The sequence below is a fragment of the Crocuta crocuta genome, unplaced genomic scaffold (genome assembly GCF_008692635.1).
Source record: "Crocuta crocuta isolate KB4526 unplaced genomic scaffold, BGI_CrCroc_1.0 scaffold85, whole genome shotgun sequence".
Lineage (NCBI taxonomy): Eukaryota > Metazoa > Chordata > Mammalia > Carnivora > Hyaenidae > Crocuta > Crocuta crocuta.
The window spans coordinates 1579324-1601525 of record NW_027530620.1 but is presented as its reverse complement, the minus strand read 5'-3'; the positions used below and the strand labels follow the sequence as shown (position 1 = coordinate 1601525).

Here is a 22202-nt window from a genome sequence, read left to right as displayed (position 1 = left end):
TTCCCCAGGTCTTCGTTCGGGTATCCTGGAGGTGTGAACTCATGAACTTCACCTTCTTTTACTTGTTTTAACTCCCCTCGAAAGCATCTGTGTGTCTCTGATGTATTCGCTAACGCGCATTGGTTCATTTACCATATCTATGGAGTACCTGCTATGTTCCAGATTTTCTTCTGTGCGCGATCTTGTCTTCAAAAATATTTGAGAGAGTTTACAACTAATGCACAAAATTGGAATGAAGTCAGTGGGATCGAAAATGAAATAAAACCCCGGATGGGAGCAAAATGAATTGAGATGGGGTTCAACATACACACCACACAGATGAGTCTCAAATATGCTTGAAGTCCTCAAGCAGCCAAAGGGATGTGGGCTATCCTGCCACTTAGTCAATATGATGCTCACGAGAGACAGAGAAAACCAAATAATTATTCAGGAAAACGAGGATGAACTAAAAATAATATGAGTGCTCAGATCAGACAAGATTTTTCCCATGAAGCCTACATTAGGCTGTGTCTGTCTCAGGTCATCTTATTTTCCAAGTGTTACTCAGATATTACTGTCTCAATGCGGCAGGTAGGTGAACTTAGACTCTCCGAGGTTAAGCGACATCCTTGATATTAGTTACACAGCTAATAAATGGCAGCATCAGGATTCTAACTCATATCTATTTTGGCTCTAAAACCTGTTTTCTTTCCATTACCCCAAAGTGCATTTCAAAAATAAATATCCCTCACCCAGAAGTTCAAAGATCTCTACATACAAGATCCATGACAGAGCAATCTATGACACCGCAAAAACTCTATATCTGAAAGAACAACCCTCCCGCCGGCCCCAGCAGCTTCTGTACTTTCAATTTAAAGACAAATGCAGTCCTTGGTAGAAAAGAAAGGGGGGAGGGAAGCAGAACATGAAGTATTAATAAACATCGTAAAATCATTACCTGGTCCCTTAAGTAGCCTCTGAAGTAAGGGCTATGGGGGGAAAAAAATGCAAGAGGCTTTTTTCCCCTCCTAATAGATTGTACGTTTCAACAGCTAAAAGGGTATGAAATTTTAACGGAATTTTTAATGTCCTTCTAGGTTTTACGATACCACAAAGAGATCATCTTTGTTCTCCTTGCCATGAGAACAGATGGGTGGCAGGGGTGGTGGGGCCATGACTCACCACCTCCTCATGCCCGCAGAGGCTGTCTGTGCAGCAGGCGAACTTTTGGGATCGATAGGGTTCGCAACAATGCAGTATCTGCCAGCGAACCTTGGAGAGGCCATTAGTCAACCAGTGACCTGCCAACCTGACCACAGCAGCCTTCTGATGTGTATTCTCAGAAAGGTTAGCCTGTGCTGGGAAACCGAAAAGGTCGTGAGTATCGCACAATCAAAATCCACAGATGTGGGATGAAGGGCATCGCAGAGGAGCTAGGCAGTCAGGGGTAAGGGCCGCCCTGGAAGCCAAGGTCATCCCCTACCGGCTGCATGACCAAGAGAAGCTGAGTAAAAGAGGCAGCAGGTCTGATGTGCCACATACAACAGAGAAGGGCAGCCACTGGAAACGGCTGCTTTCCAAGAACCCTGAACTAAATGACCTCTAAATGGTTGACAATAATGGCCGGAGGTCAGAGGTCCAAGTGGGGTCTAGATGCAAGTCTCATGTTAGTAACTTTCAAAAGAAGGGAAAAATCCAAAAGTGACTTGTGAATTTTTAACGTGAATGAAACATATGCGGCTTTGCAAGAGTCATATTGTCTACTTATTCTCCTCCTGGAATTTCAGAGAAGCCAAGATAATTCCAATCCTCTGCAAGCCATTATCCTCAGGACTCTTTTCCCTACACTCTTTCAGAGAAAGGGGAGGAGGAGCCTCTGAGATGGCTTGCATCTTTTGCGATCTTCTTCAGTCATCTCCTTGAGTCAGCAATCCAGTCAAAGATCTGGATTAGAATCTAGCTCCATCATTTATTAATGTTTCTGATTTGGGGCACGTGGTTTTATCATGTTAGACAACCCCAGACTGTTTAACTATTTCTCACATTCACTGGGTCTAACTTATCTTCTTTATCAGCGTCATTCTCCTACGGATGCATTACTTGGGGGAGGGCGTGGTCAGTGGTCTTCATAAATGTGAGGCCTGGAATGGGACACAGGATTTTAGATGTGATCTGACCAAAACTGAGGCTCTTGCTGATCTTGACCCTAACACTGCAGCTATATTAATACAGCCCTGCCCCAGGAGGCTCTGCGGCCTCATGGTCAGATATGCAGGCTCTAGAGAAGGCCTATCTCTGGCTCCATTCCTTACTGTGTGACCGGCAACTTACTGAACCTCTCTGTGCCTCAGTTTCCTCATCAGTAAAGTATAATAGTACCTACCTAGACTGGCTAAAAGGATTAAATAAGTTAATAGTTATAAACCGTATAAAAGCGACTGATACATAAAAAGTACTCAACAAATATTTGGTTCATTGCTCTTTAGCAAATCAAGCACTCTCTAGGAAACCTAGGTTACTACTGGGATTACATGTACATCACTGAGAAACAATTTTTTAAATTGGGGTAGAACTGACATACGACGTCATATTAGTATCAAGTGTACAGCATCTCCTTTATCCATCCATCCACTGAGGAACACAGGTTGCTTCCTTGTCTTGGTTATTGTAAATAATGCTGCAGTAAACATGACGGGGGAACATATAATACCCGCTATTGGAACTGGGAGGTCATCTGGCAGTTCTCTGTTCAACTTTTTGAGGAAGTTCTGTACAATTTTTTCATACTACCTGTACCAATTTACACTCACACCAACAGAACCCGAGGGTTCCTTTTCCTTCACATCCTTGTCCACACTTGTTATTCCCTGTTGTTTTGATGCTAGCTACTCTGATAGGCATGAAGTGGCATGCCATAGTGGTTCTGATTTGCATTTCCCTGGTGACGAGTGACAGTGAGCATGTTTTTGTGTACTTTTTGGCCATTCCTCTGTCTTCTTCAGAAAAGATACACTGTCATCTAATTTTATTTTCTATTTTATACTGTCCATTCAGATCTTCTACTCATTCCTTCTCTGTATTTTTTAATGAAAATACATAATAACTCTGAATTTATCCCTGATAAAAATTCACCTTGTTAATTTTAGCTTACTCTTCTAATCTGCTGGTTAAGAAGAAATTTGGATTATGTTATTTACTGTATTATTTATGTTTCTCTGTTTTGTATCACTTATATATTTATTCAGCAAGCCCTCTATGTGTTATCTAACTCACTGATTGAGAATATTAACAAGGGCAAGTTAAAATGCAATGCCAAATGTCATACCACCAGGGAGTCACAATGAATCGAGATTAAGTACTTTATAAATAGTCTTTGTGATAGTTTCTCAGCCACTTGGGGATACATCCTGAATGTATCATTCATTCCAAATTCCCTTATTTTAACTATGAGAAAACTTTTATAAACTCTTCAGAAATGTATAGCATACAAGATACATTCCTTCTGTGCCATTTTATTGATCAGTAGTGTTCTCAAAATTCTAATTAACCCATTTATTCTTTTCAACAATATTCAATGAGCAGCTATTTTGTCAATCAACAAATACGTACAAGACTAAGTCAATGAGACAGTCACAAGTACTAAAAAGAAAATACAAGAGAGAAACGGAATATTGCTGGAGCAAGGAGAGGAGTGGTAGCTCCGGAGGTAAGGGAAGGCTCTTCTTCAATGACATTGAAGCTGAGATATGAACAAAGAGAAAGCGATAGCCACGTCAATATTTTGAGAAAGAGCAAAGCAGATAGAGGGATGAATTAATGCAAAGGCTACATACACTAGAAATGTAGAAAGAACATCACTGTGGCTGGATGCTAAGTAAGTGGGGCATGGCAAGCTATAAAAGAAAGGGGGAGGAGAGAGCTACTGTGTAGAACTTTGTAAAACATGTCAAGGGATTTAAATTCTTTCTCTAGCTGTAATGGAAAGCCACTAGAAGAATTTGGGCATGAGAATAGCTTGATCTCATTTACATTATTAAAATAATATTCCAGCTGCTGTAGCAAATGGATTATCAGTGGGACGAATATAATCAAGGAACCCTATTAAGAGTCTGGTACACTAATCCTGCAAGAGATGAAAGTACTTTGAACGAGGATGGTGACAGTGGAGAGGGCTAAGAATGATCCAATTCAGGGTTCATTTTGAAGCCAAGCAAAAAGAACTTGCTGACAAATTGAATACAAGGTGTAAGAGAAAGAGAAGCGTCGAGAATGACTTCTAGGTTTGGGTCCTGACCCAACGGGAGAACTGTTGTTACCTTATAGGGAGACAGAGGAGACCAAAGGAAGAGCATTCTGGGTGGCTGGGCTGTGTGGGAAAATCAAGAGTTCTGTGTGGGATCTCAATCTCCCCTATTCAGCAGTCCATCCAGCATTCATTTAGTGGTGATGCTAGGCAGAAGAGACAATAAGAACAGTGCAGTTGAGGATACAAGAGAAGAGAGACAAGACATAAGCACTAGGTGCTACTGGAGCTTAAACTGTGCCCAACCATCTAAAGAAGGGGACTTACTGAGAAAGAAATTCCAAGAACAGGCAACATCTAAGGTTAGGTCAGCAGAACTTATTCATAGTGACCCTCTGCTACTTCCTAAGGGCATCCCCTTTACAATCATATGCAAAATCATCAAAACCAAGGTATGTCACTAACAGGAAGCACATAAGTCAACAGTTTTTAGGGGCCAAATTTTTGGAAAACTGGGAGCAGCATCTTATCTGAGCAGCAATTCAAACTTGCTCCCAGGGGCTCCAAGATCACATCTGCAATTTACATTCCTACTTCTAGATGCCCAGCTGAGCATGAATATACATCAAAATACTCCCTTAGCTTTCTCTCCACCACACTCAGTTTGAATGAAGCTAGTTCTTTGAGATAATGATTTCAGCACTGTCTTACATCCTGTTCCCTTTCAATGTTCTCAGCTCCAGCCAGAATGGTCTTCCTTCACCGAGCTCCTTCCTGCCACAGTCATCGCAAATGCTGTTCCCTAACAGCAACACTGTTCCCAAACCTCTTAGCAGAATTTATGCATATCAACCTCATCTAAACATCAATTCCTCAAACATGTCCTAGCTTCCCTGACAAGGCCATATCCCATTATTATACACTCTTAATGCCCCCTTTACCGTTCCTTGTAGCATTTACCTCAGTGTCAATTTTATGATTGATTGGCTAATTCATTCTTTACTACACTGACAACTCCAGGAAGGTAAGAACCATGTTGGTTTTGGTGCATCATTATTCTTCAACAGGGACCATGATGCCAAGTATTAAGTTAATGAGTGAGAACAAACAAGGAATATAAGAGTATTTCCTCTCTTGATGGACATGGAGGAGGGCACTTGTGGGGATGAGCACTGGGTGTTATGTGGAAACCAACTTGACAATAAACTATAAAAAGAATAAAAATAAAAAATAAAACAGACACACACACAAAGTATTTCCTCTCTTTTTACCCAATCATAAATATGATCTGATCTTTGCAAACCATTAACCCAACCTTCTGGTCTTTCTTCCTATGAAAATTGTTATTAAAAGTCCTCCTTGGTTGCTCACAGAATTTGGTATTAGGGAAGCCCAATATTAGCTCCTTTTGTCAGTATGATATTTTACATAGCACGGAATCTTCTCATGTCAGTTGACTTAGCTACTGTTTACTGGGGCCTTACCAGGAGTCAGTTTACATACAACACCACTCCATTATGAAGACCTACATCTGTTTAATAGATAAAATCGAGTCTCATAGAGGCTTAGTGACTTGCCCAAGGTCATACAGTCAATGAGTGGTGAATCTGGGATTCGATTATAGGTCTTTCTGACCCAAAAGCTTCTGACTTCTGATTTCCCCAAATGCAAATCTGGAGTATAAACCAGTTTTCAAATCCAGTGGGAAAGTAAGTGTGACAGTGCATGAAAAGAAACATTCTTTTGAAGTCATAAAGCACTTTAGGAACATTAGTCACTGAATTTCTTAGCTAATCATCACCTATGTGTCCCGTATTTTTTATTTGCCTATCAATATGTGCCCTTTGGTTCATGAGAAAAAGCTAAAGATCGTCAGTTATGAGACTGAAGAATTTAGGAAAACCTATAATTCTGGTCAAGGGAACCTCTCAAGGAGGTAAGACTTCAATGTGATGATGATTTTGAAGTAGAAGTCTGATTATTTTATTATATGCTGCTTGGAAGAAAAGCTGTGTGAACCTGAGGGTAAAACTCAGAAAAGCATTCCCCAAAGTCGGAAGAAGTTGGCAGTAATTATATGGGATCATTCATAGGGTACTGGCTTTGGCAGACATCACCTATTACCTAGGGAAGACTCTGAGTTCAAGAGAATGAACAGTTAGGAAGACAGTAAAAAGTAGCATTTTTTGAAGATTTAACTATGTGTTAGGATCTTTACCTGCATCATTTCCTTTAATCCTCATAATATATCAATTAAGGTTCAGGAAAATCAAGCAGCTCACCTAACAATACAACATAGCCTATGTGGCTTGCACGACGGAGCCAGAACTGAACTCAGGCCTGATACTGGTGACCAAACTTTGCTTGGACAAAGTCTAATTCCTGCATATCCAAGGCTGAATACTGGACAATGGGTTGGGTGAATTCACATATATAAGCCTGTCCTTCAGTGACATTCTTCTAGTGCTGAGTCCCCTTTAAGCGAACAGATTTAAATAACCAGATTAGTTAAATGACAAGAAAAGGTGGCACGGAGCAGTGGAACCACCACAGGATTGGGGAGGGTGGGGGGCCCAGGACACCTGGCTTCTGGTTTCACCTCTGTCACTAACGTGCTCCAAGACCAAGGAAATTCACCCTACCACACTCAATCTTGGTGTTTCATCTATAAAATGAGGGTGAGAGCAAAATCTCTATGATCGCTTTCAGCTCGACTCTTCTCTGACTGCCCAGCAGTAGTAAAAGAAGTTGGAGGCTGACCTCACTTTTGGGGGGGGGGTTCCAATTATCTTCCAGATGCCATCAAGAAAGGAAGGGCAGTTCCATGAAACCTTAGACACAGAGAGACTTTGAAAGCCATTACGTTACAGCATGATGTGGTCATCACTGCTCCCTTGCCCTCCTGGCTCTGCACGGTTATTCCTGGAAGGGCCAACACTGGAACGGTACTTCTGGGAATCTAAGAGTGGCAGTGGTGGGTGGGGGCAGCACAATTACTTTTTTGAGGCTCAACAGCCAGGGAACAGAGTGTTGAGAGAGTAAAGATCGTTGCTCTCACGGTGCCAAAACACATTTAAAAATGATAAGCAACAGGTCTACAGGCGTTGTAAGCCCCACTGTCCTGTGACGTGTGATATCTCCTTTCAGCTCCACAACGAACCTTTATGGTAAAGAGGTAGGTAGTGGGCACTGGACACGATTAGAGGAAAGAAACCGACGTGGAGTGCTCAGGTGTGCATGCACAAGCGTCTTCACAGGAGCTACAAAACTTTCAAAACTGCCCACAAGTTTATTTACAGCATGGGCTGGAGTAACAGTTAGAACCATCTCTTGAGAGGAATGGAGCCAATCTTGTTACACTGAGTCTCTTACCAGTGGTCCCCTAAGAAAGGAAAGAAACCCCGATTAGACGTTAAACCCAGTCCCCTCTCCTTTGCCATCCCAGATCCACTAGGCTCCAGCCACATCCACCAATTCATGGACACCTAGTCTTTTGTGCCTCTGTATCTTCACCTGGACTGTTTCTTCTGCCTTGAAAATCATTTACCCTCTTTGCTTAAAAAACTACCACTTGTATTTTTTAGATACCTCGAGTGCCATCTCCTAAGAATTCCTTATGAAATATCAAAATATTGCTTGATACCACCTCAAATCATGAATTCCTGCTCTGCTTCCCCACGGTATTGTCAACGTGTCGAGGCTTACTGAAAAAAACAAGAAAAACGCTGAGATTATTGCTTTATTTACCTCCCCTCTCTACCCAATAGACACAAGATGCCCAAGGGCATGGATCATGATGAATATATTTCTATACCTCACACTTAGCCTAGCACCTGCTACATAGGAAGCACTCAGTAGTGTGGCTGTTTGGATGGATCAGTGACTAACAAGAAAACTTCTAGGTCATTCTCCATTAGGCAGAAATTTGATTTTAAAGGATAAAATAAGATAGCACAATACCCAGATGATATGAACTTGCCTAAGGTACTGAAAAGACCTTGTTCTATCACCTGGACAGGAATGAGAAGGGTAGTAAGACAAAGTGGGGTAAGGCCAAAGGCTCAGGGTGAAGGACAAAAGCAAAGCCCAGTCGACAGCACCCGCAGGGATGGTCTCCCCCAAACATGGGAGACAGTATTATATAAAGCCCCATAGAGCCTAGAAAATGCTGGGATTACATGTGGCCAAAGATTTCTACAGACCTTCCAAAATATATTAGTAAAAAAGGCACTAACATCCCATGATACCAAGATGGAGCAGCGGTTCAACAAACCTCTGAGTGAAAAGTCACATTCTAAGTAATGAATGGATGAATCCTTGCAAACATGTCTCGTTCTAGCGGGAGAATTCACATCACTGAGTATTTTGTAATACCCACAACTACGGATGATAAGAGATGCTTGGATTCAGGCTCCCAACACTGGCTTTGATGCACATTACTGGTAGAAACCCTTTACGCATGTTTCTACTAAGAGATCTCCTCTTCCCTCCCTCAGGATGGAGTAGCATCAATGTGAACATTCCCATTTCATGCTTCTATACTCTTACTTATTCCATCCGTGAGAAGAAGGATAGTTTAGCTCATCCAAAAGACTTGGGGGGAATAAAACAACCTTCTGGGGCCACATTAACAAGGAAGTAGAGCCGCTGCCTTGAAATGGAGTCAGCACAGGCCTGGCATGTGTCCTTCTTCTCCAACTACCTATACCCAGGCCAGCGGGCTCTTTGATTCTGTGCATTGGGCAGCTGAAGCACTGAAGGAAAGCAAGCCAGGTGTCATCTCTTTGTCTCAGCCCCGTGGCTTACCAATGAATGGATTAGGTCAGTGTCACGCAGGGCCCAAGGTCTAGCCAGGTTTAGAAAAGAGGTAAAATTTCCCCCCTGTGCCCTTTAATTCAGTACCATGCTTTGCTTCAGGTGGCTCTGGGAATTGGTCTCAATTGTTTAGACTTTAGAGCAGAACAGTGCTGAATACTGGCCCAGATAGGTCATCAACACATACTTGCGATTAGTCAGGATTCTTTACCTACAACGTGATGCCTACATGACAAAAATTTCCAAAATGTAGCTTTAGTTAACTGCAGGGTTTAACTTATGGAGAAGTGATACTCATAATCTCCTTCAAGTAAGATTTTGTTTATTTTTGTTGTGTTTTCTCTGAAGGAGTCTGAAATGTTTCCCATCATGGAAAAGTCTCAGACAGATAGTGTTATAGGAATGAGGTTGGACTGCAGCTATCATTCTGGTTCGGGTGTGTCTTCCAGAGAGTCCTTTTTTAAGTGGTAAATATATTCATGAAGAAAGGACTGGGAACATTAAAATTACGAAATGAAATCACTGTCACCTAGTGATATCAAATAATTCAAAACAATTTATGGAGGGTACATTAAGTATTTCGGACAACTGAGGCCAAAAAAGGAATTGTTTATCAAATCCTCCATTCAAACATGTATTCACTCATTCAACAAATATTTCATCAGTATCTACCATGTGCCAGAGAGTAGCCAGTGCCCTGTGCATCTCCCAGAGGGAGAGATATGAAGTTTAAAAATATAGCTTTCCTCCTCTTAAGGAACTATTTTCCTTCACATATGCTGTATCTTCCATTTTGCCTCTCACTTAACAGTTAGTAACTCCTTCTACTTGACCTTTCAGGCTCTTTTTTGCCTGGTTTTTCTGACCCCAAATAATGAATGATCTAGAAGCTAACACACTGAACCCTTTTACAAAACAAAGCTCTCTGTAACGTAAATCATCACTCTGTAATTCAGCCATGTTGTGCACTCATGTTTCCATGAAGTGGCCTGCCCCAGTAACACGGCTAAGTACTCTACTTGGGAAGTAAAAAGGCAACTGGTAAGTGCTGAAAGAGAGCCTGGATAATGGATGACAGCAGGTGGGTGGTGGGATGCTTCGTGTCTTCCTAAGGGTGCTTGTTCCTCACTGATCTCTTCTTTCCAATTGCTTCTGAAAGATATTTAGGATCAGATGGGTGATCCGGGGAGTGATTCTCATGAAACTGAAGGTCAACATTTATTGCCACAAATGGTTTTGTTGGACTGTGGGCAGATGATTCCTGCAAATCACTGGGTTTGAGTGTTTCCCATCAATTCTCAACGTCCGTTTCATTAGTATAGTTTCGATTATAAAGAAATGTTTACTGTATGTAGTCTTTTGATTCACAAAATGATTCCCACATTCCTCCATGTTCATGTTTCATGTTCCCAAATCAAATCTTCCAAATATTTCCTTGAAAGAAGGCATTAGGTACTAACATTTTTGCTTTGGAAATTTGCCTGTAAGTTACTTACAACATTGTAAATTTCTTCCCCTGTCCTTCAGATGCACCGTATAAATACTGCATTTGATCCTTAACTTACACTTCATCAATAATTCATTTCAAAAATATCCCTCCGTAAGACCATCAGTTGCTGAGGTGTTCAGTTTTCGGGGAAAGCACTTATTTACTGCATAAGCCGAGGAAGGCTGGTAAAGACTTGGCTAAAAGCTCCGCATGGAGCGAATTATGGTAATTGTATTAATGCTCAAATTCACAAAGCTCTGCTCAAATCTGCTAAAAGGTTTTGCACTTTATTGCCCACATCTTGACGGGCAATGAGTCCACTGGAAACGTTTAACACTTCATAGGGAGGCTTTCCAGATTAATCTCTCATAGTTACAGGAATTACTGAAGAATGACTGGAGGTATCTTCCAGAGCAAGCTTTCAAAGTTTCAGTCAAAACTGAGAGTTAACAACCTCTTTACTATCTTCCACTTTTGGTTCAGAATGAAACTACAAGTTCAAGTCACCACAAATGAAAATCAAAGGAAACATCACCTAATTAATTTTGATGAATGGGTAAGTTTTACTTCACATATGGTAATATTCTGGTTAATGATATGCCTCTTTAGGACATCCATTAAAAATCCATTAACTTAACAGGCTAAATCTAATAAAGTTACTCTGGAAATTTTCTGCTAGATTAACATTATGGATTTTTAACGAATATTTCCTGTAGGTATTGCTCTATTAGCAAACTGAATATACTAATTAAAAATGGGTTTTGTGTCAGGGTTGGAGGAGCACCAAAATATTAAAATAAAAAAAAAAAAAGTTGAGGTTAGACCCAAGTTCCCAAAGATACGATACAAATCAGTAAATATCATTCCAGCTTTTAAAAGCAAAAAGGGCCAACCTACCAGGGCCAGCCATCTCAATTTATCTACTTACTAATCAAATAGTACTTGAGTTACTAAACTGTGCCTTGCCCTGTGCCAGGATGGAGGACACAAAGGTAAATCAGTGAAAATCCTGATGTTGAGAAGCTCACAGTCCAGCATGGAATCAGGACACATCCAGGTAAACAGTGTGTACTGGAGTAAGACATGGCCACTATACCATAGGAACACTCTGAAGTGTTCCCCAAATTTTGGGGGTGGTGGGGAGCATAAGTAACTGAAGTTGAAATTTGTGTTCCAATAAGATACTACCTCCTTCTAAGGTCTCCCATTGGCAGGGTTTCGATCCTGACTTATCATTTATTGCTTCTGTCCGTGGTTAAATGAGATTATTTATCAAATTCTCATCTGCAAACAGGGAAACACTACTTTTGTCACGGATTGTGAGAATTACATGCAACAAGGTATGGGAAAGGACACAGAAATGTGCTTGAAATATAGAAGGGGAAGCCGGGCTGGTACTTATTTGCTGCTTACTATTCATAGGCACAAAATGACTACTAATTGGAAGGCAATATAGCAAAATGGTTAGAGCAGGATTTGGAATCACTCCAACGTGGGTCGGAATTCACCTTCTACCCCTAGCAAACTGCACAGTCATTATTTGAACACCCTTCCCTTTTCTGATCCTCAGTTTCTGCAGTTGAAGAAGATAAAATAAAACAACTCTGTTACACAGTTTTAAAAATTTAACAAGATAATGGTTGTAATACAGTAGTACCCTGTCTGGGAAGCAGTACACTAGCAGTGTTAATTGCTACCATTAACTCTGTCTTCACAGGTAAGACTGGAGAGATAGGGACACATGACGAGACTGAGCTAAGTTCAAACCGTCAGTGCCATAACTAGAACCACCGTGGCCCCCGGTTCAGTGTTTTAGACACATCTTGCCTGTACCCTTCAATTAGAAGACAAGAGACCCTCCCCTTGCACTCAGTCCTGACGGTTCTTCATCAAGGTAGCAAACTCATGGAGTGCCTCCAGAACAAAACACTGGGGACTCGGGACCTGGTGGCCCTGCTTTAGCTCTAATGACCAGTACACTAATACCATGGTGCTGTGGGCTGAATTTGTGTCCCCCGCCCCCCAGTTCCTATGTTGAGGCCCTAATCCCCAAGGTGACTATATCTGGTGATATGGTGTGTCGGGGATAAAATGAGGTCAAAGGGTGGGGCCCTGACGCAGTAAGATTTGTGTCCTTAGAAAAAGAAATACCAGTGATCACTCTCTTGTGCACACCCCTTCTCTGCACATGGACAAAGAAGAGGCCACGTGAGCACAAAGTGAGAGGCAGCTGCCAACAAGCCGAGAAAAGAGGTCTCAGCATTAAACGTAACCTTGCTGGCATTTTGACTTTGGACTTCTCAGTCTCCAGAAGGGTGAGGAATATATTTCCATTGCTGTAAGTCACTCAGCCTACGGTGGTCCGTCATAGCAGCCCCAGCAGGCTAGGACCCAGGACAGCTCTGGGCCACAGTTTTCTCTGAACCCTTGTCACCTGTCTCGGTTCCAACAACCTTGCCTGTGTCCCACATATCCCGTCAGCATCCATTTATCAGTATTACCTGTGCCAAGACACTCAAGGGTAAGGCACAGTGGTCCCTGCCCTCGAGAAGCTTCCCGCTGAGCATCAGCTTTTGTGTGGCCGCCCATTCTCCCTGGTGAACAGGAAGCACTGTCTAAAACCCCTGCCTGGTTGGCAGGAGACCCGACACGCCACCCTCCAGCCGGTTCGCTCAGCCCCCACCATAAAAGACCAACCCTGTTCCCTGTCACTCTCCAAGCTGCTGCCTCCAAATGGCCGGGCCACCCAGAATTTTCAAGCCAACCATCATATTAATCACAGTAATACTTAAAATATTAAGACTTGTTTCTACCCTGTGAAATTATACTCCACTTAGCAACTGAGATCCCATCACACCGTACTCCTGTTCGGGTATGCACACTTGTTGCAGTCTACCTGATGTTGCTTTGGGTGCTAAATATTGAGACTGCTGCCCAATCCCTCTGGAGGCCACCATACACCCACACCAGTTGCTACCATCTCATATATCCCAACAGTCAGTCTGCTTTGATAGGAAAGTGTGGAGTTAGATACCCTAGTTCTACTACTGACCTGGCAACTTAATAGTGGACAGGAACTGAATCTCAGTCTTCCCGTCCATAAAATGAGACAATGCATATAAATCGCCTACCCAAGGACTCAGAATGTAGCTGATGAAGAAGAAAGCTGCTTTGCTGTCTTCCTCTCATCTCTGGTTCAGAGTTCTTCCCCTTCTCCACCAGCTCAGACCCAGAGACCGTTTGAACCCAGCCACAGAAATTCCAGAACAGCTCTTTGTGAATACTACTCTGACTGTTCTTTTCTCCCAGACTTAGCAACGCGTAGTTGAACAGACCACAGACAACCAAGTTATCCTGTCTACAACATTGTAGTGCAGGGCCTACTTGAGTCTCTCATGTTTCTATCCCTGAACTTTAGCAGATGGGTCCTGAGGATGCCCCCAGAGAAAGATGGAACTGGAATAACCTATTACATGACTCAGTTATCAAGGGCAGTCAGGTGTAGCAGATACCAGTTTTTTTGTCAATATTCAAAAACACAACTCTCAAGTTTCAGCTGGTCATGTGCATGGACACATGGCTGCCCGGCCAATGACCACATTTCCTAGCAGATACCAGTTTTTTTTGTCAATATTCAAAAGCACAACTCTCAAGTTTCAGCTGGTCATGTGCATGGACACATGGCTGCTCGGCCCTGGCAGCCTAGCTGATGAACCAGGCCCTTATGAACAAGGGCTGGTCAGTGGGATACAATCAGAAATGACATGGCTCATTTCTAGGTTATGTGCTCTCCAGAAGAACATGGATGGATTTCTCTGGTCCTTTGCATTCTTCCCACTCATTGGCTGGGAACTGATGAGAATTTGAGTAACTACCTTGGACCCAAAGTTGGAGGTCATGTTGTGACAATGGCAGAGCTGGTCTGATGGTCACTTTCCTCTATTGTATTACATAAAGAGGGAATTACCTTTCATCTTGTTTAACCCACTGTACTTTTCGCTTTTATCGTTACATCTTAGCCTAAACACTCAACAATACCAAAGAATTTCTCTTTAATTAGGGATAACTGCTTCCCTGATGACAGCTTACTAGAACTGTTAAGTAGTAACAAAGGGAAATAAAAAAGTCTCTGTGAAATGAACATGTAAACTTTAAACTTTCAAATGCCAGCTGCTGTGATTTGTACCTGGCATCTATATTCTTTCACCAAGTACACCCCTACTAGTCACCCATGCTTTTAATACCTACTCATTGCCACATAAATCTGGATGTCTGGGACTCTACGGCCTTAGTCAGGAACCACTGGCCATGTTCTAGTTTGTTTTGTTCTTGTTTCTTCTAACTTTGATGTCTTCAATTTTTTTTTTTTTTTCCTGTTCGTGGCCTTGCGTGGTTCCCTGAACCTAATTCACTAAACATTTTCCTAGTACTGATGGGAAAAAATCTGTATGTACCCCCAATTACGCTATTCCCAGCTACTCCATGTTAATGTCTTCCTCAAATCTAACCCAATGTCTACAATTCTTTACTTCAATACAGACTTCTACAGCCTATATCTCCACTCGAGTCCTATGAGTCCCAACATAAGGGCCCACAAGACATGATCTACCCACAGTAACTGATCCATTCCTCTTAGAAAAACAGGGCTGAGTTTCTGCATTTCAATTCACACAAAAACAAACAAAAAACCAATATCCTCATCTATACATACACATAATCACTCTCGAGATGTTTTCATTTTGTTTTGTTTTTACCTATTTTGCTGTAATTATCCTCCACAAAATCTTCCAGGCCAATCATCTTCCAGAAACTGTCATCCCAGCCTTTATCTGCTGAATATGTCCATTTGCACACCAGGGAGCAGAGAGACCTAAGAAAGTGGGAGAGATGTAGAACCAATAATATGAGTCAGGCTTCCTTTAGATTTCGCCAAATACCTACCCGGATACCTGAAGTAGCGTTATGAAGTAGAATAAGTCAAAGTAAGTAATTACACATCCCTGTTCAGATTCAACATCTACATTTCTACCTGGCCACCACTTGGTGGCTGTGGGGCTGAGTGATGGGTAAATGGGTGTTCTACTCTGTTTGGTGTATGTTCATAATTCTCTATAATAAAAAACATAAAAATAAATTCAAAACATGCCTGGTATACATATGGTTACTCCAGTCTAAAGTGATATTTAATAGAAGGAAAACCCAAATGCTGGAAGGTATTTTCCTCTCCCACTTCACTTCTCATACATTCAGTCTTAGNGCGTCGGGGGGGGGGGCGGGGGAGGGCAGGGACCATATTCTTACACATTTCTATGTCTTTGCCCTACTCCTACTTGTTTGGAAAATTCTTCCCAGCTTCTTTACCCTCATAACTGAGTCCCCAGTTCTGGGTATAAGTGCTCCTCCTCTGAGCTCCTAGAATGCGAAACATACTTCTATCATTGACCTTAACATGCTATGTAATTGACTGCTCCCTTACATACCTTCCCAATAGTGCTATTGCCTTCCAACCCATGCCTCATATTGTGCCCATAGCAAACCTTATAAAATGAAATCTGATTATATCAATCCCTGATTAAAACTCTTCAATTGCTCCTCACTGCCTTCAGGAAGAAGTCCAGTCCCATAGCTGGGCTTAAAACGTCTTTAATAATATGACTGTGCTAACCACCAGATTCCCGTCTTGCCATTCCCACCCTTGCTTTCTTCATTCTCCAGTGTGGAATTATTTGAAGTCTCCCTTAGCAGGCCTGATTCCTCACTTCTCTGTGCAGTGAAACCCTTCATTCTGCCTACAATGTTCTTCACTGTTAAGGATTTTCTAGTTAGTGTTCATGACTCAGCTCAGACGATCCCTTTTCATGAAGCCCCAGTGAAGAACAAGCTCAGGCACAAAGCCACTTCTCTAAGCTTCAACCTGGACATACCCTTAACATTTACCATGGTAACTGTCTCTGCCCATTCACTTCCCTATCCTCCCAGTAACTCTAGCTAAGCCTTCAGAGCCAAACCAGCCCTGCCCAGCTCTGCCTTCAGTACTTAGTCCGCATTCAGCCAAAATGCATACTGACTGAATGGCAGCACCACCAACCAAATATGGTCTGTCCATCTCACCACAGGTAAGTGATAAACTTGGGGAGCACACATAGTTTTAAGGATAAAACTCTCTCTCAGAGTCAATAGTCGAGGTGCATCTCATTCAGTCATTCACATGGATTCACTCATTCATTCACCTACTCAATAAGTATTTAGTATTCAGTTACTATGCCCCTGGCACCATGTGATGCCCAGGGAAACTGGTGGTATGCAAAAGACTTGGTCCGCTGCCTCCACAGATGTTGAAAGCCAAATGGGGGGGACATAGAAATAATAATAAATTTATAACAATAAATCACTCTTCAAATCACATACTGACAGTAATTTCTAGGAAGGAGAGAGAAAAATGAAAAGCTTTAGCAAGGGAATCTGATATAACCTGGTGGGAGGAAAGGGGAGAAAGTATCAAGTAAGAAGGGCTCCACAGAGGAGATAACATTATGTGAGATCTAAATGTCTTTTGAAAGCAAATGCATGTTATTTGTCATGAAGGACTTTTTCAGACATAGCCGAGATGGCAGAACATCATGAGCTAAGGAAGCTAAGTGGGAAAGATAAACTAAAAGAGCACTAGTGTCAAAAGAAATGTAATACACACATGCTAAATCCTTTACCTTATAAAAGACAATTCTTAAAATCAGAGGTATCAAGAAGACAGTCACCTATGTAGCATGCTCTGAAGAACATAAAATAGGCCAAATCCTCTTGGCACAAAGCCTGAAATTCCAATTTTCTGGAAGCTCTGATGGCTCAAGGCTATGGAACAGAAGATGGCATGAACAGATTATTTCTACTGATCTGGCCACACAGAACACTTCACTCTCCAAAGGCCCTAGTCATTTGCAGAATTCTATCTCTTTGCTCTCAACGTTCCTTCTGTCTTAATTGCTTTCTTGCTCCTTCCACTCACTGTTTTGTTTTGTTTTGTTTTGTTTTTTTCATTCTTGACTACTTGGCAAAGTCCAAGTCTTCCTTATGGTCCAGTCCCAATGGCACCCCCCACCACTAGCTCCAAGTTCCCTCTTTTGAGGTAGCATTCTAACATGGTAATATTGCCTTCCAGTTCTTAACAGCGGTGGCAGGTTGGGGTCGCGGACCAAAGGGTCCAACCCTCCACTTATGTTCATCTCTTGCCATGTGATTTGTAGCTGCCCCGCCCCCTCCTGTCCCCACCCTGCGCACAGGGCCTCCTTTCCCGCCTCTAGACTTTGGATTCTGTCACATGGATTCAGCCAAAAGAATAAGTCAGGAGGACCACATTCTGGTTTCAAGCCCAAGCTTCGAGAGGCATTCTGTGTTTCTGCTGGCTCTCCTGCGCCTCGCACACAGCCTTGAGAAAATCACGTGGGGCTAGCACACCGGTGCAAGGAGGAGGAGACAGATGTCCAGCGGAGCCATGATGGCCAGGCCCAGCCTGGATCACACATCCCCAGGCCAGACCTGACACAGCGAGTTCAGCTAACACTAGAAGAACCACCCTGCAGAGCACAGCCTAAATGAGCAACACAGTGAGCCAAATAAAGGATTCCTATGTTAAACCACTGAGCACTGGTGGTGGTTTGTAAGGGAGCAATACTTAAACAACTCAACACTTTATAGCGCAACTACGTTATTCCAGGCAGATTCCCTGCCTCACCACCCCTCACCCTTTAGGGCAGGGAGAGAGATGTCTAGGTCCTCAAGGCAAGTTAGAATAAGTGGTCAGAGAGCCTGTTTTGGGGGAAAATGACTGAGCCTAGGAGGCAGGGCCTTTTACAGCTGCAGGCAACTCCACCCTCCCTCCTCAGGATTATTCAAACACTCTTAGGGTCTGAAGAGAGTTTTCATTTGGATCTCTTTAAATCAACTCTTAGGTGATATGAATGTGTAAAAGCAGCAGTGGGGGCATCTGGGCAGCTCAGATGGTTAAGCGTCTGCTTCTAGATCTTAGGTCAGGTCAAGATCTCATGGTTCGTGAGTTGGTGCCCTGCATTGGGCTATAGTTGGAGCTTGCTTGGGATTCTCTCTCTCCCTCTTTCTCTCTGTCCCTCCTCCAGTCTCTCTCTCTCTCTCTCTCAGAATAAATAAACTTAAAAAAAAATTTTTAAGACATCAAAAACAAACAAACAAAATCAGAACTGGCAAAATGTAGAGAGTGCATCCGGGGCCTCCGGCTCTCCAGAAAACTCCAGGAGGGAGAGTGAGTCAAGACAAGGTATCGTAGCAGAACAAAAGGTGAAGCCTTTATTAAGACCCAGGTTTTGCCACTCCCTGAGGCATCTGTGAGCAACCTGCAACTCCCAGAATAGCTATTCCCCATCAGGCAAGTTGACCTAGCAGCCCACTGAGGGTGGAGGGTGTAATTTGTAGGATCAGGATCACAGAGAGGGCCACACTAGCAGCCTGTGTTGCTTCAAAAATGGGCAGCCAGGGAGGAGTGTTGTCCCCAGGGAGAGAGGCCACTGGCTGTTTGTTCCCTGCCGGCCAGAATGCCAGAGCAGAAAGTGCAGGAGCATCACTGCTTTCAGATTTGTTACTGCTGAAGAGACGGTCAAATCCTATATTCAGGTCAAAAGGACAGCAACCAAGGAGCAGGCAGCACAAAAACCACGCCTAACCTAGGGGACCAGGTGATGTGAGAGCGGGTGTCAGAGAACATATATAGGAGGGCAGGTGTCTCTGAAGAGGGTAACAGTAAAACGCCTGGACCTCGATGTCAATAATGGAAGTAGTGAGAGTAGAGAAGGCGGCGAGAAAGCCTTTCTGAACAAAAACGACTGATTTTAAATTTAAAATGTTAAAAATCTCTGCAGAAGAACTAAAAAGAAAATCACAGGCACCGTTGAAAATCAAATTAATGATCAGGAAGACCAGGTGAACAATATCTCCAACTACCCAGAGCAAAGGCACGAAGAGGAAAATAAAGAGGGAAGAAAGAAGAGGCATGGAGAGCAGATCGAGCAGTGTAACATGAGAATTACTCTAATTCCACATGGGATTTTTTTTTTTAAGGAGAAAAGGAAAACCTAAAAAGAGAGAGAGAAAGAGAGAGATGAAAGAGATGCTGTAATTAAATGACTACACTACTAGATTTTTTTTATTGTTATTATACTGTGCTGAAGCAAGATTTAAGCCCTCAGATTAAAACGCTCATTAAGTCCAGGAAGTGAATCCAGGAAATACTTGAATTTCAAGTATAAACAGAAAATTATACCAGCTTCCAGACAGAAAGAGTAAGTTACTTACAAAGGCAAGAGATTCAGCCCAGCTAAGGAATTCTCATCTACACCTCTGGAATGTAGAACACAGTGGAACAGTGTACAGACTATGAGGAAAAATGATCCAAAAATCCTATGCCCAGACAAAATATTATTCAGCTGTCAGGGGAAAAGAAAAACATCTTCAACATGTAAGGATTAAAAAAGCAAACTTCCCATATATGTGATCTGAAGACAACACTTGAGAATGAACTTAACCAAAAAAAAAAAAAAAAAACAAAAAAAACCCCACAAGTGATTCAACATAAGGGAAATCAGAGACTAGAGGAACGAGTGGTGGTGCGCACCTATGTTCATTCTCTCTCTCCATGTGAGTGTGCGTGCACTTACATATTGCACATGTATATGTGTGCACACACATACATATATGCACATACACACGGGTTTAAATCTACATAGATGAAGATAAACCATGTGAACAGGAATTTGTAATACTCAGTTTTCCTGAAACACCTTCCTGCTGTATTAGAAGGAAAAATCTACTAATGGCCCAGAAGTGAAAATACTGTTAGCAAAATCTCAAAGTCAGAACAGAAGAAGGGGTACACAGGAAAAGTATGCATGTGTGTATATATGTATGTTTGGGCAGAACATAACTTTAAGAATGTACAGGATGAGAAGGCAATTTCTAACAGAATCATAAAGCTTAGTAGAACTCTCAAAATAACAAGGAATTAAAAAAGAATAAAGAGAAAGTTAAGAAGTCAGTGAAATCAAACTAAATCAATCAAAAAGGAAAGCAAAAGAGGGTAATGGAATATAAGCAGAAAATAAAAATACCATAGAAAAAATAAAATTGATTATAGTTAATGTCAACAAACGTGAAAGGGCTGAATTCCACAACTGGTTAAAAGATAGTAATATCCACACTGGGGTTAAAATTGAGTAATATCTGGTTTACAATACAGTTTTTTAAAATATGATAAAAGGGGTTTTTATGAAAAGGTCAACAAAGAAGTAACAGATACAAGTTTTTAATATGACAATATAAATATCAAACAAAGAATAAAAGATTAAAAATATGAAGCAAGATTAAGAGAAACATTCTGTAACGACAAATGCTCAACCAAAGAATATTACTATTCATTAAGTTTTATGAGATGAACTAAACAACATAATGTGAAATCTATAAAACAATGTTTCCTACATTAAAAAAAAAAAAAAAGAAAAAAGGCCCTTGATGGGGCTCCCTCGTGGCTTAGTCAGTTAAACATCCTTCGTTTCAGGTCATGATCTCACAGTTTGTGAGTTCCAGCCCCACATAGGGCTCTCGCAGTGAAGAGCCTGCTTCAGATATTCTCCCTCTCTCTCTGCCCCTTTCCCACTTGGCTCTCTCTCTCAAAAATAAATAAACATTTAAAAAAATGAAATGAAGAATGTCTCAAAATTAATAACCTAAGCAGCCAACTTAAAGAAATTACAAAAAACATAGATTAAATTGAAAAAAATCAAAATAAATAGAAAAGAAAAAAGAACATAAAAGATATAAAATAATAAGACAAAATTCAGACAATCAAGAGAGCCAAAATATGGCTCTACTAAAAGGCAATACAAACAAACAAACAAACAAACCCTCTGGTAAAAGTCAGGAAGGAGAAAGAAGAGTAGGAAAAAAATAACAAATATCATGAATGAAAATGAGGGACATACTTACAGATAAAGCACACATTAATAGAAAAACAGAGATTAGGTAAATAACATAAAAGTAACAATTTATTATTTCAAATAAAGTTGAAAATTTAGGGGGAATGGAAAATTTACTAGAAAAACAGAATTTACTAAAACGGACTCAAGAAAACATATGAAACCTTAACAAACTACTATTTAAAAATGAGCCAATAGTTAAAAATCATCCTTCAAAAAAAACTTTGGCCCAAATGGCCACTCTAGAAAGTTTAACAAACGTTCAAGGAACGAAGTACTCCAAATTATTGCAGTGTTTACAAGAGGAAATGCTCCCCAAGTTACTGATGAAGCTAGGACAACTATATTACAACGCCAAACAGCATGAGAAACAAAACTCAGAGGCCACTCTCAGATTAGGAACGGGAACATAACATTTCTAAGTAAGACAAGACCAAATTTTACATAAAAATGAGAAAAAAAGACATCATGAATAATACTCCAACACATTTTAATGAAAGAAGATCTATGAATGTATTTTGCCATTTTTTTTATTAAAGGAGAGAAAATGATCAACTCATACAGAAGAATGAAAAATATTTGATGAAGTTAAGGGCCACGTCAAGATAGAAATGCTTACTGAAGTAACATCAATAGAAGCTTCTGCTTCTAACCAAGATGGAGTCACAGAGACTAGGTTTTA

The 22202-nt window shown here is 41.4% G+C and overlaps 1 protein-coding gene across 6 annotated transcripts in view; it reads right to left on the bottom strand.

Moving 5' to 3' along the window:
* The window catches only part of FGGY (FGGY carbohydrate kinase domain containing), a 420147-nt gene that overhangs the window by 249443 nt on the left and 148502 nt on the right, over positions 1-22202 (bottom strand). For all 6 annotated transcript variants that reach the window (XM_077768111.1, XM_077768114.1, XM_077768112.1 and 3 more), the window contains one exon: positions 15281-15396. In XM_077768111.1, the coding sequence (XP_077624237.1) occupies positions 15281-15396 (116 nt within the window). The remainder of the gene's footprint in view (positions 1-15280; positions 15397-22202) is intronic.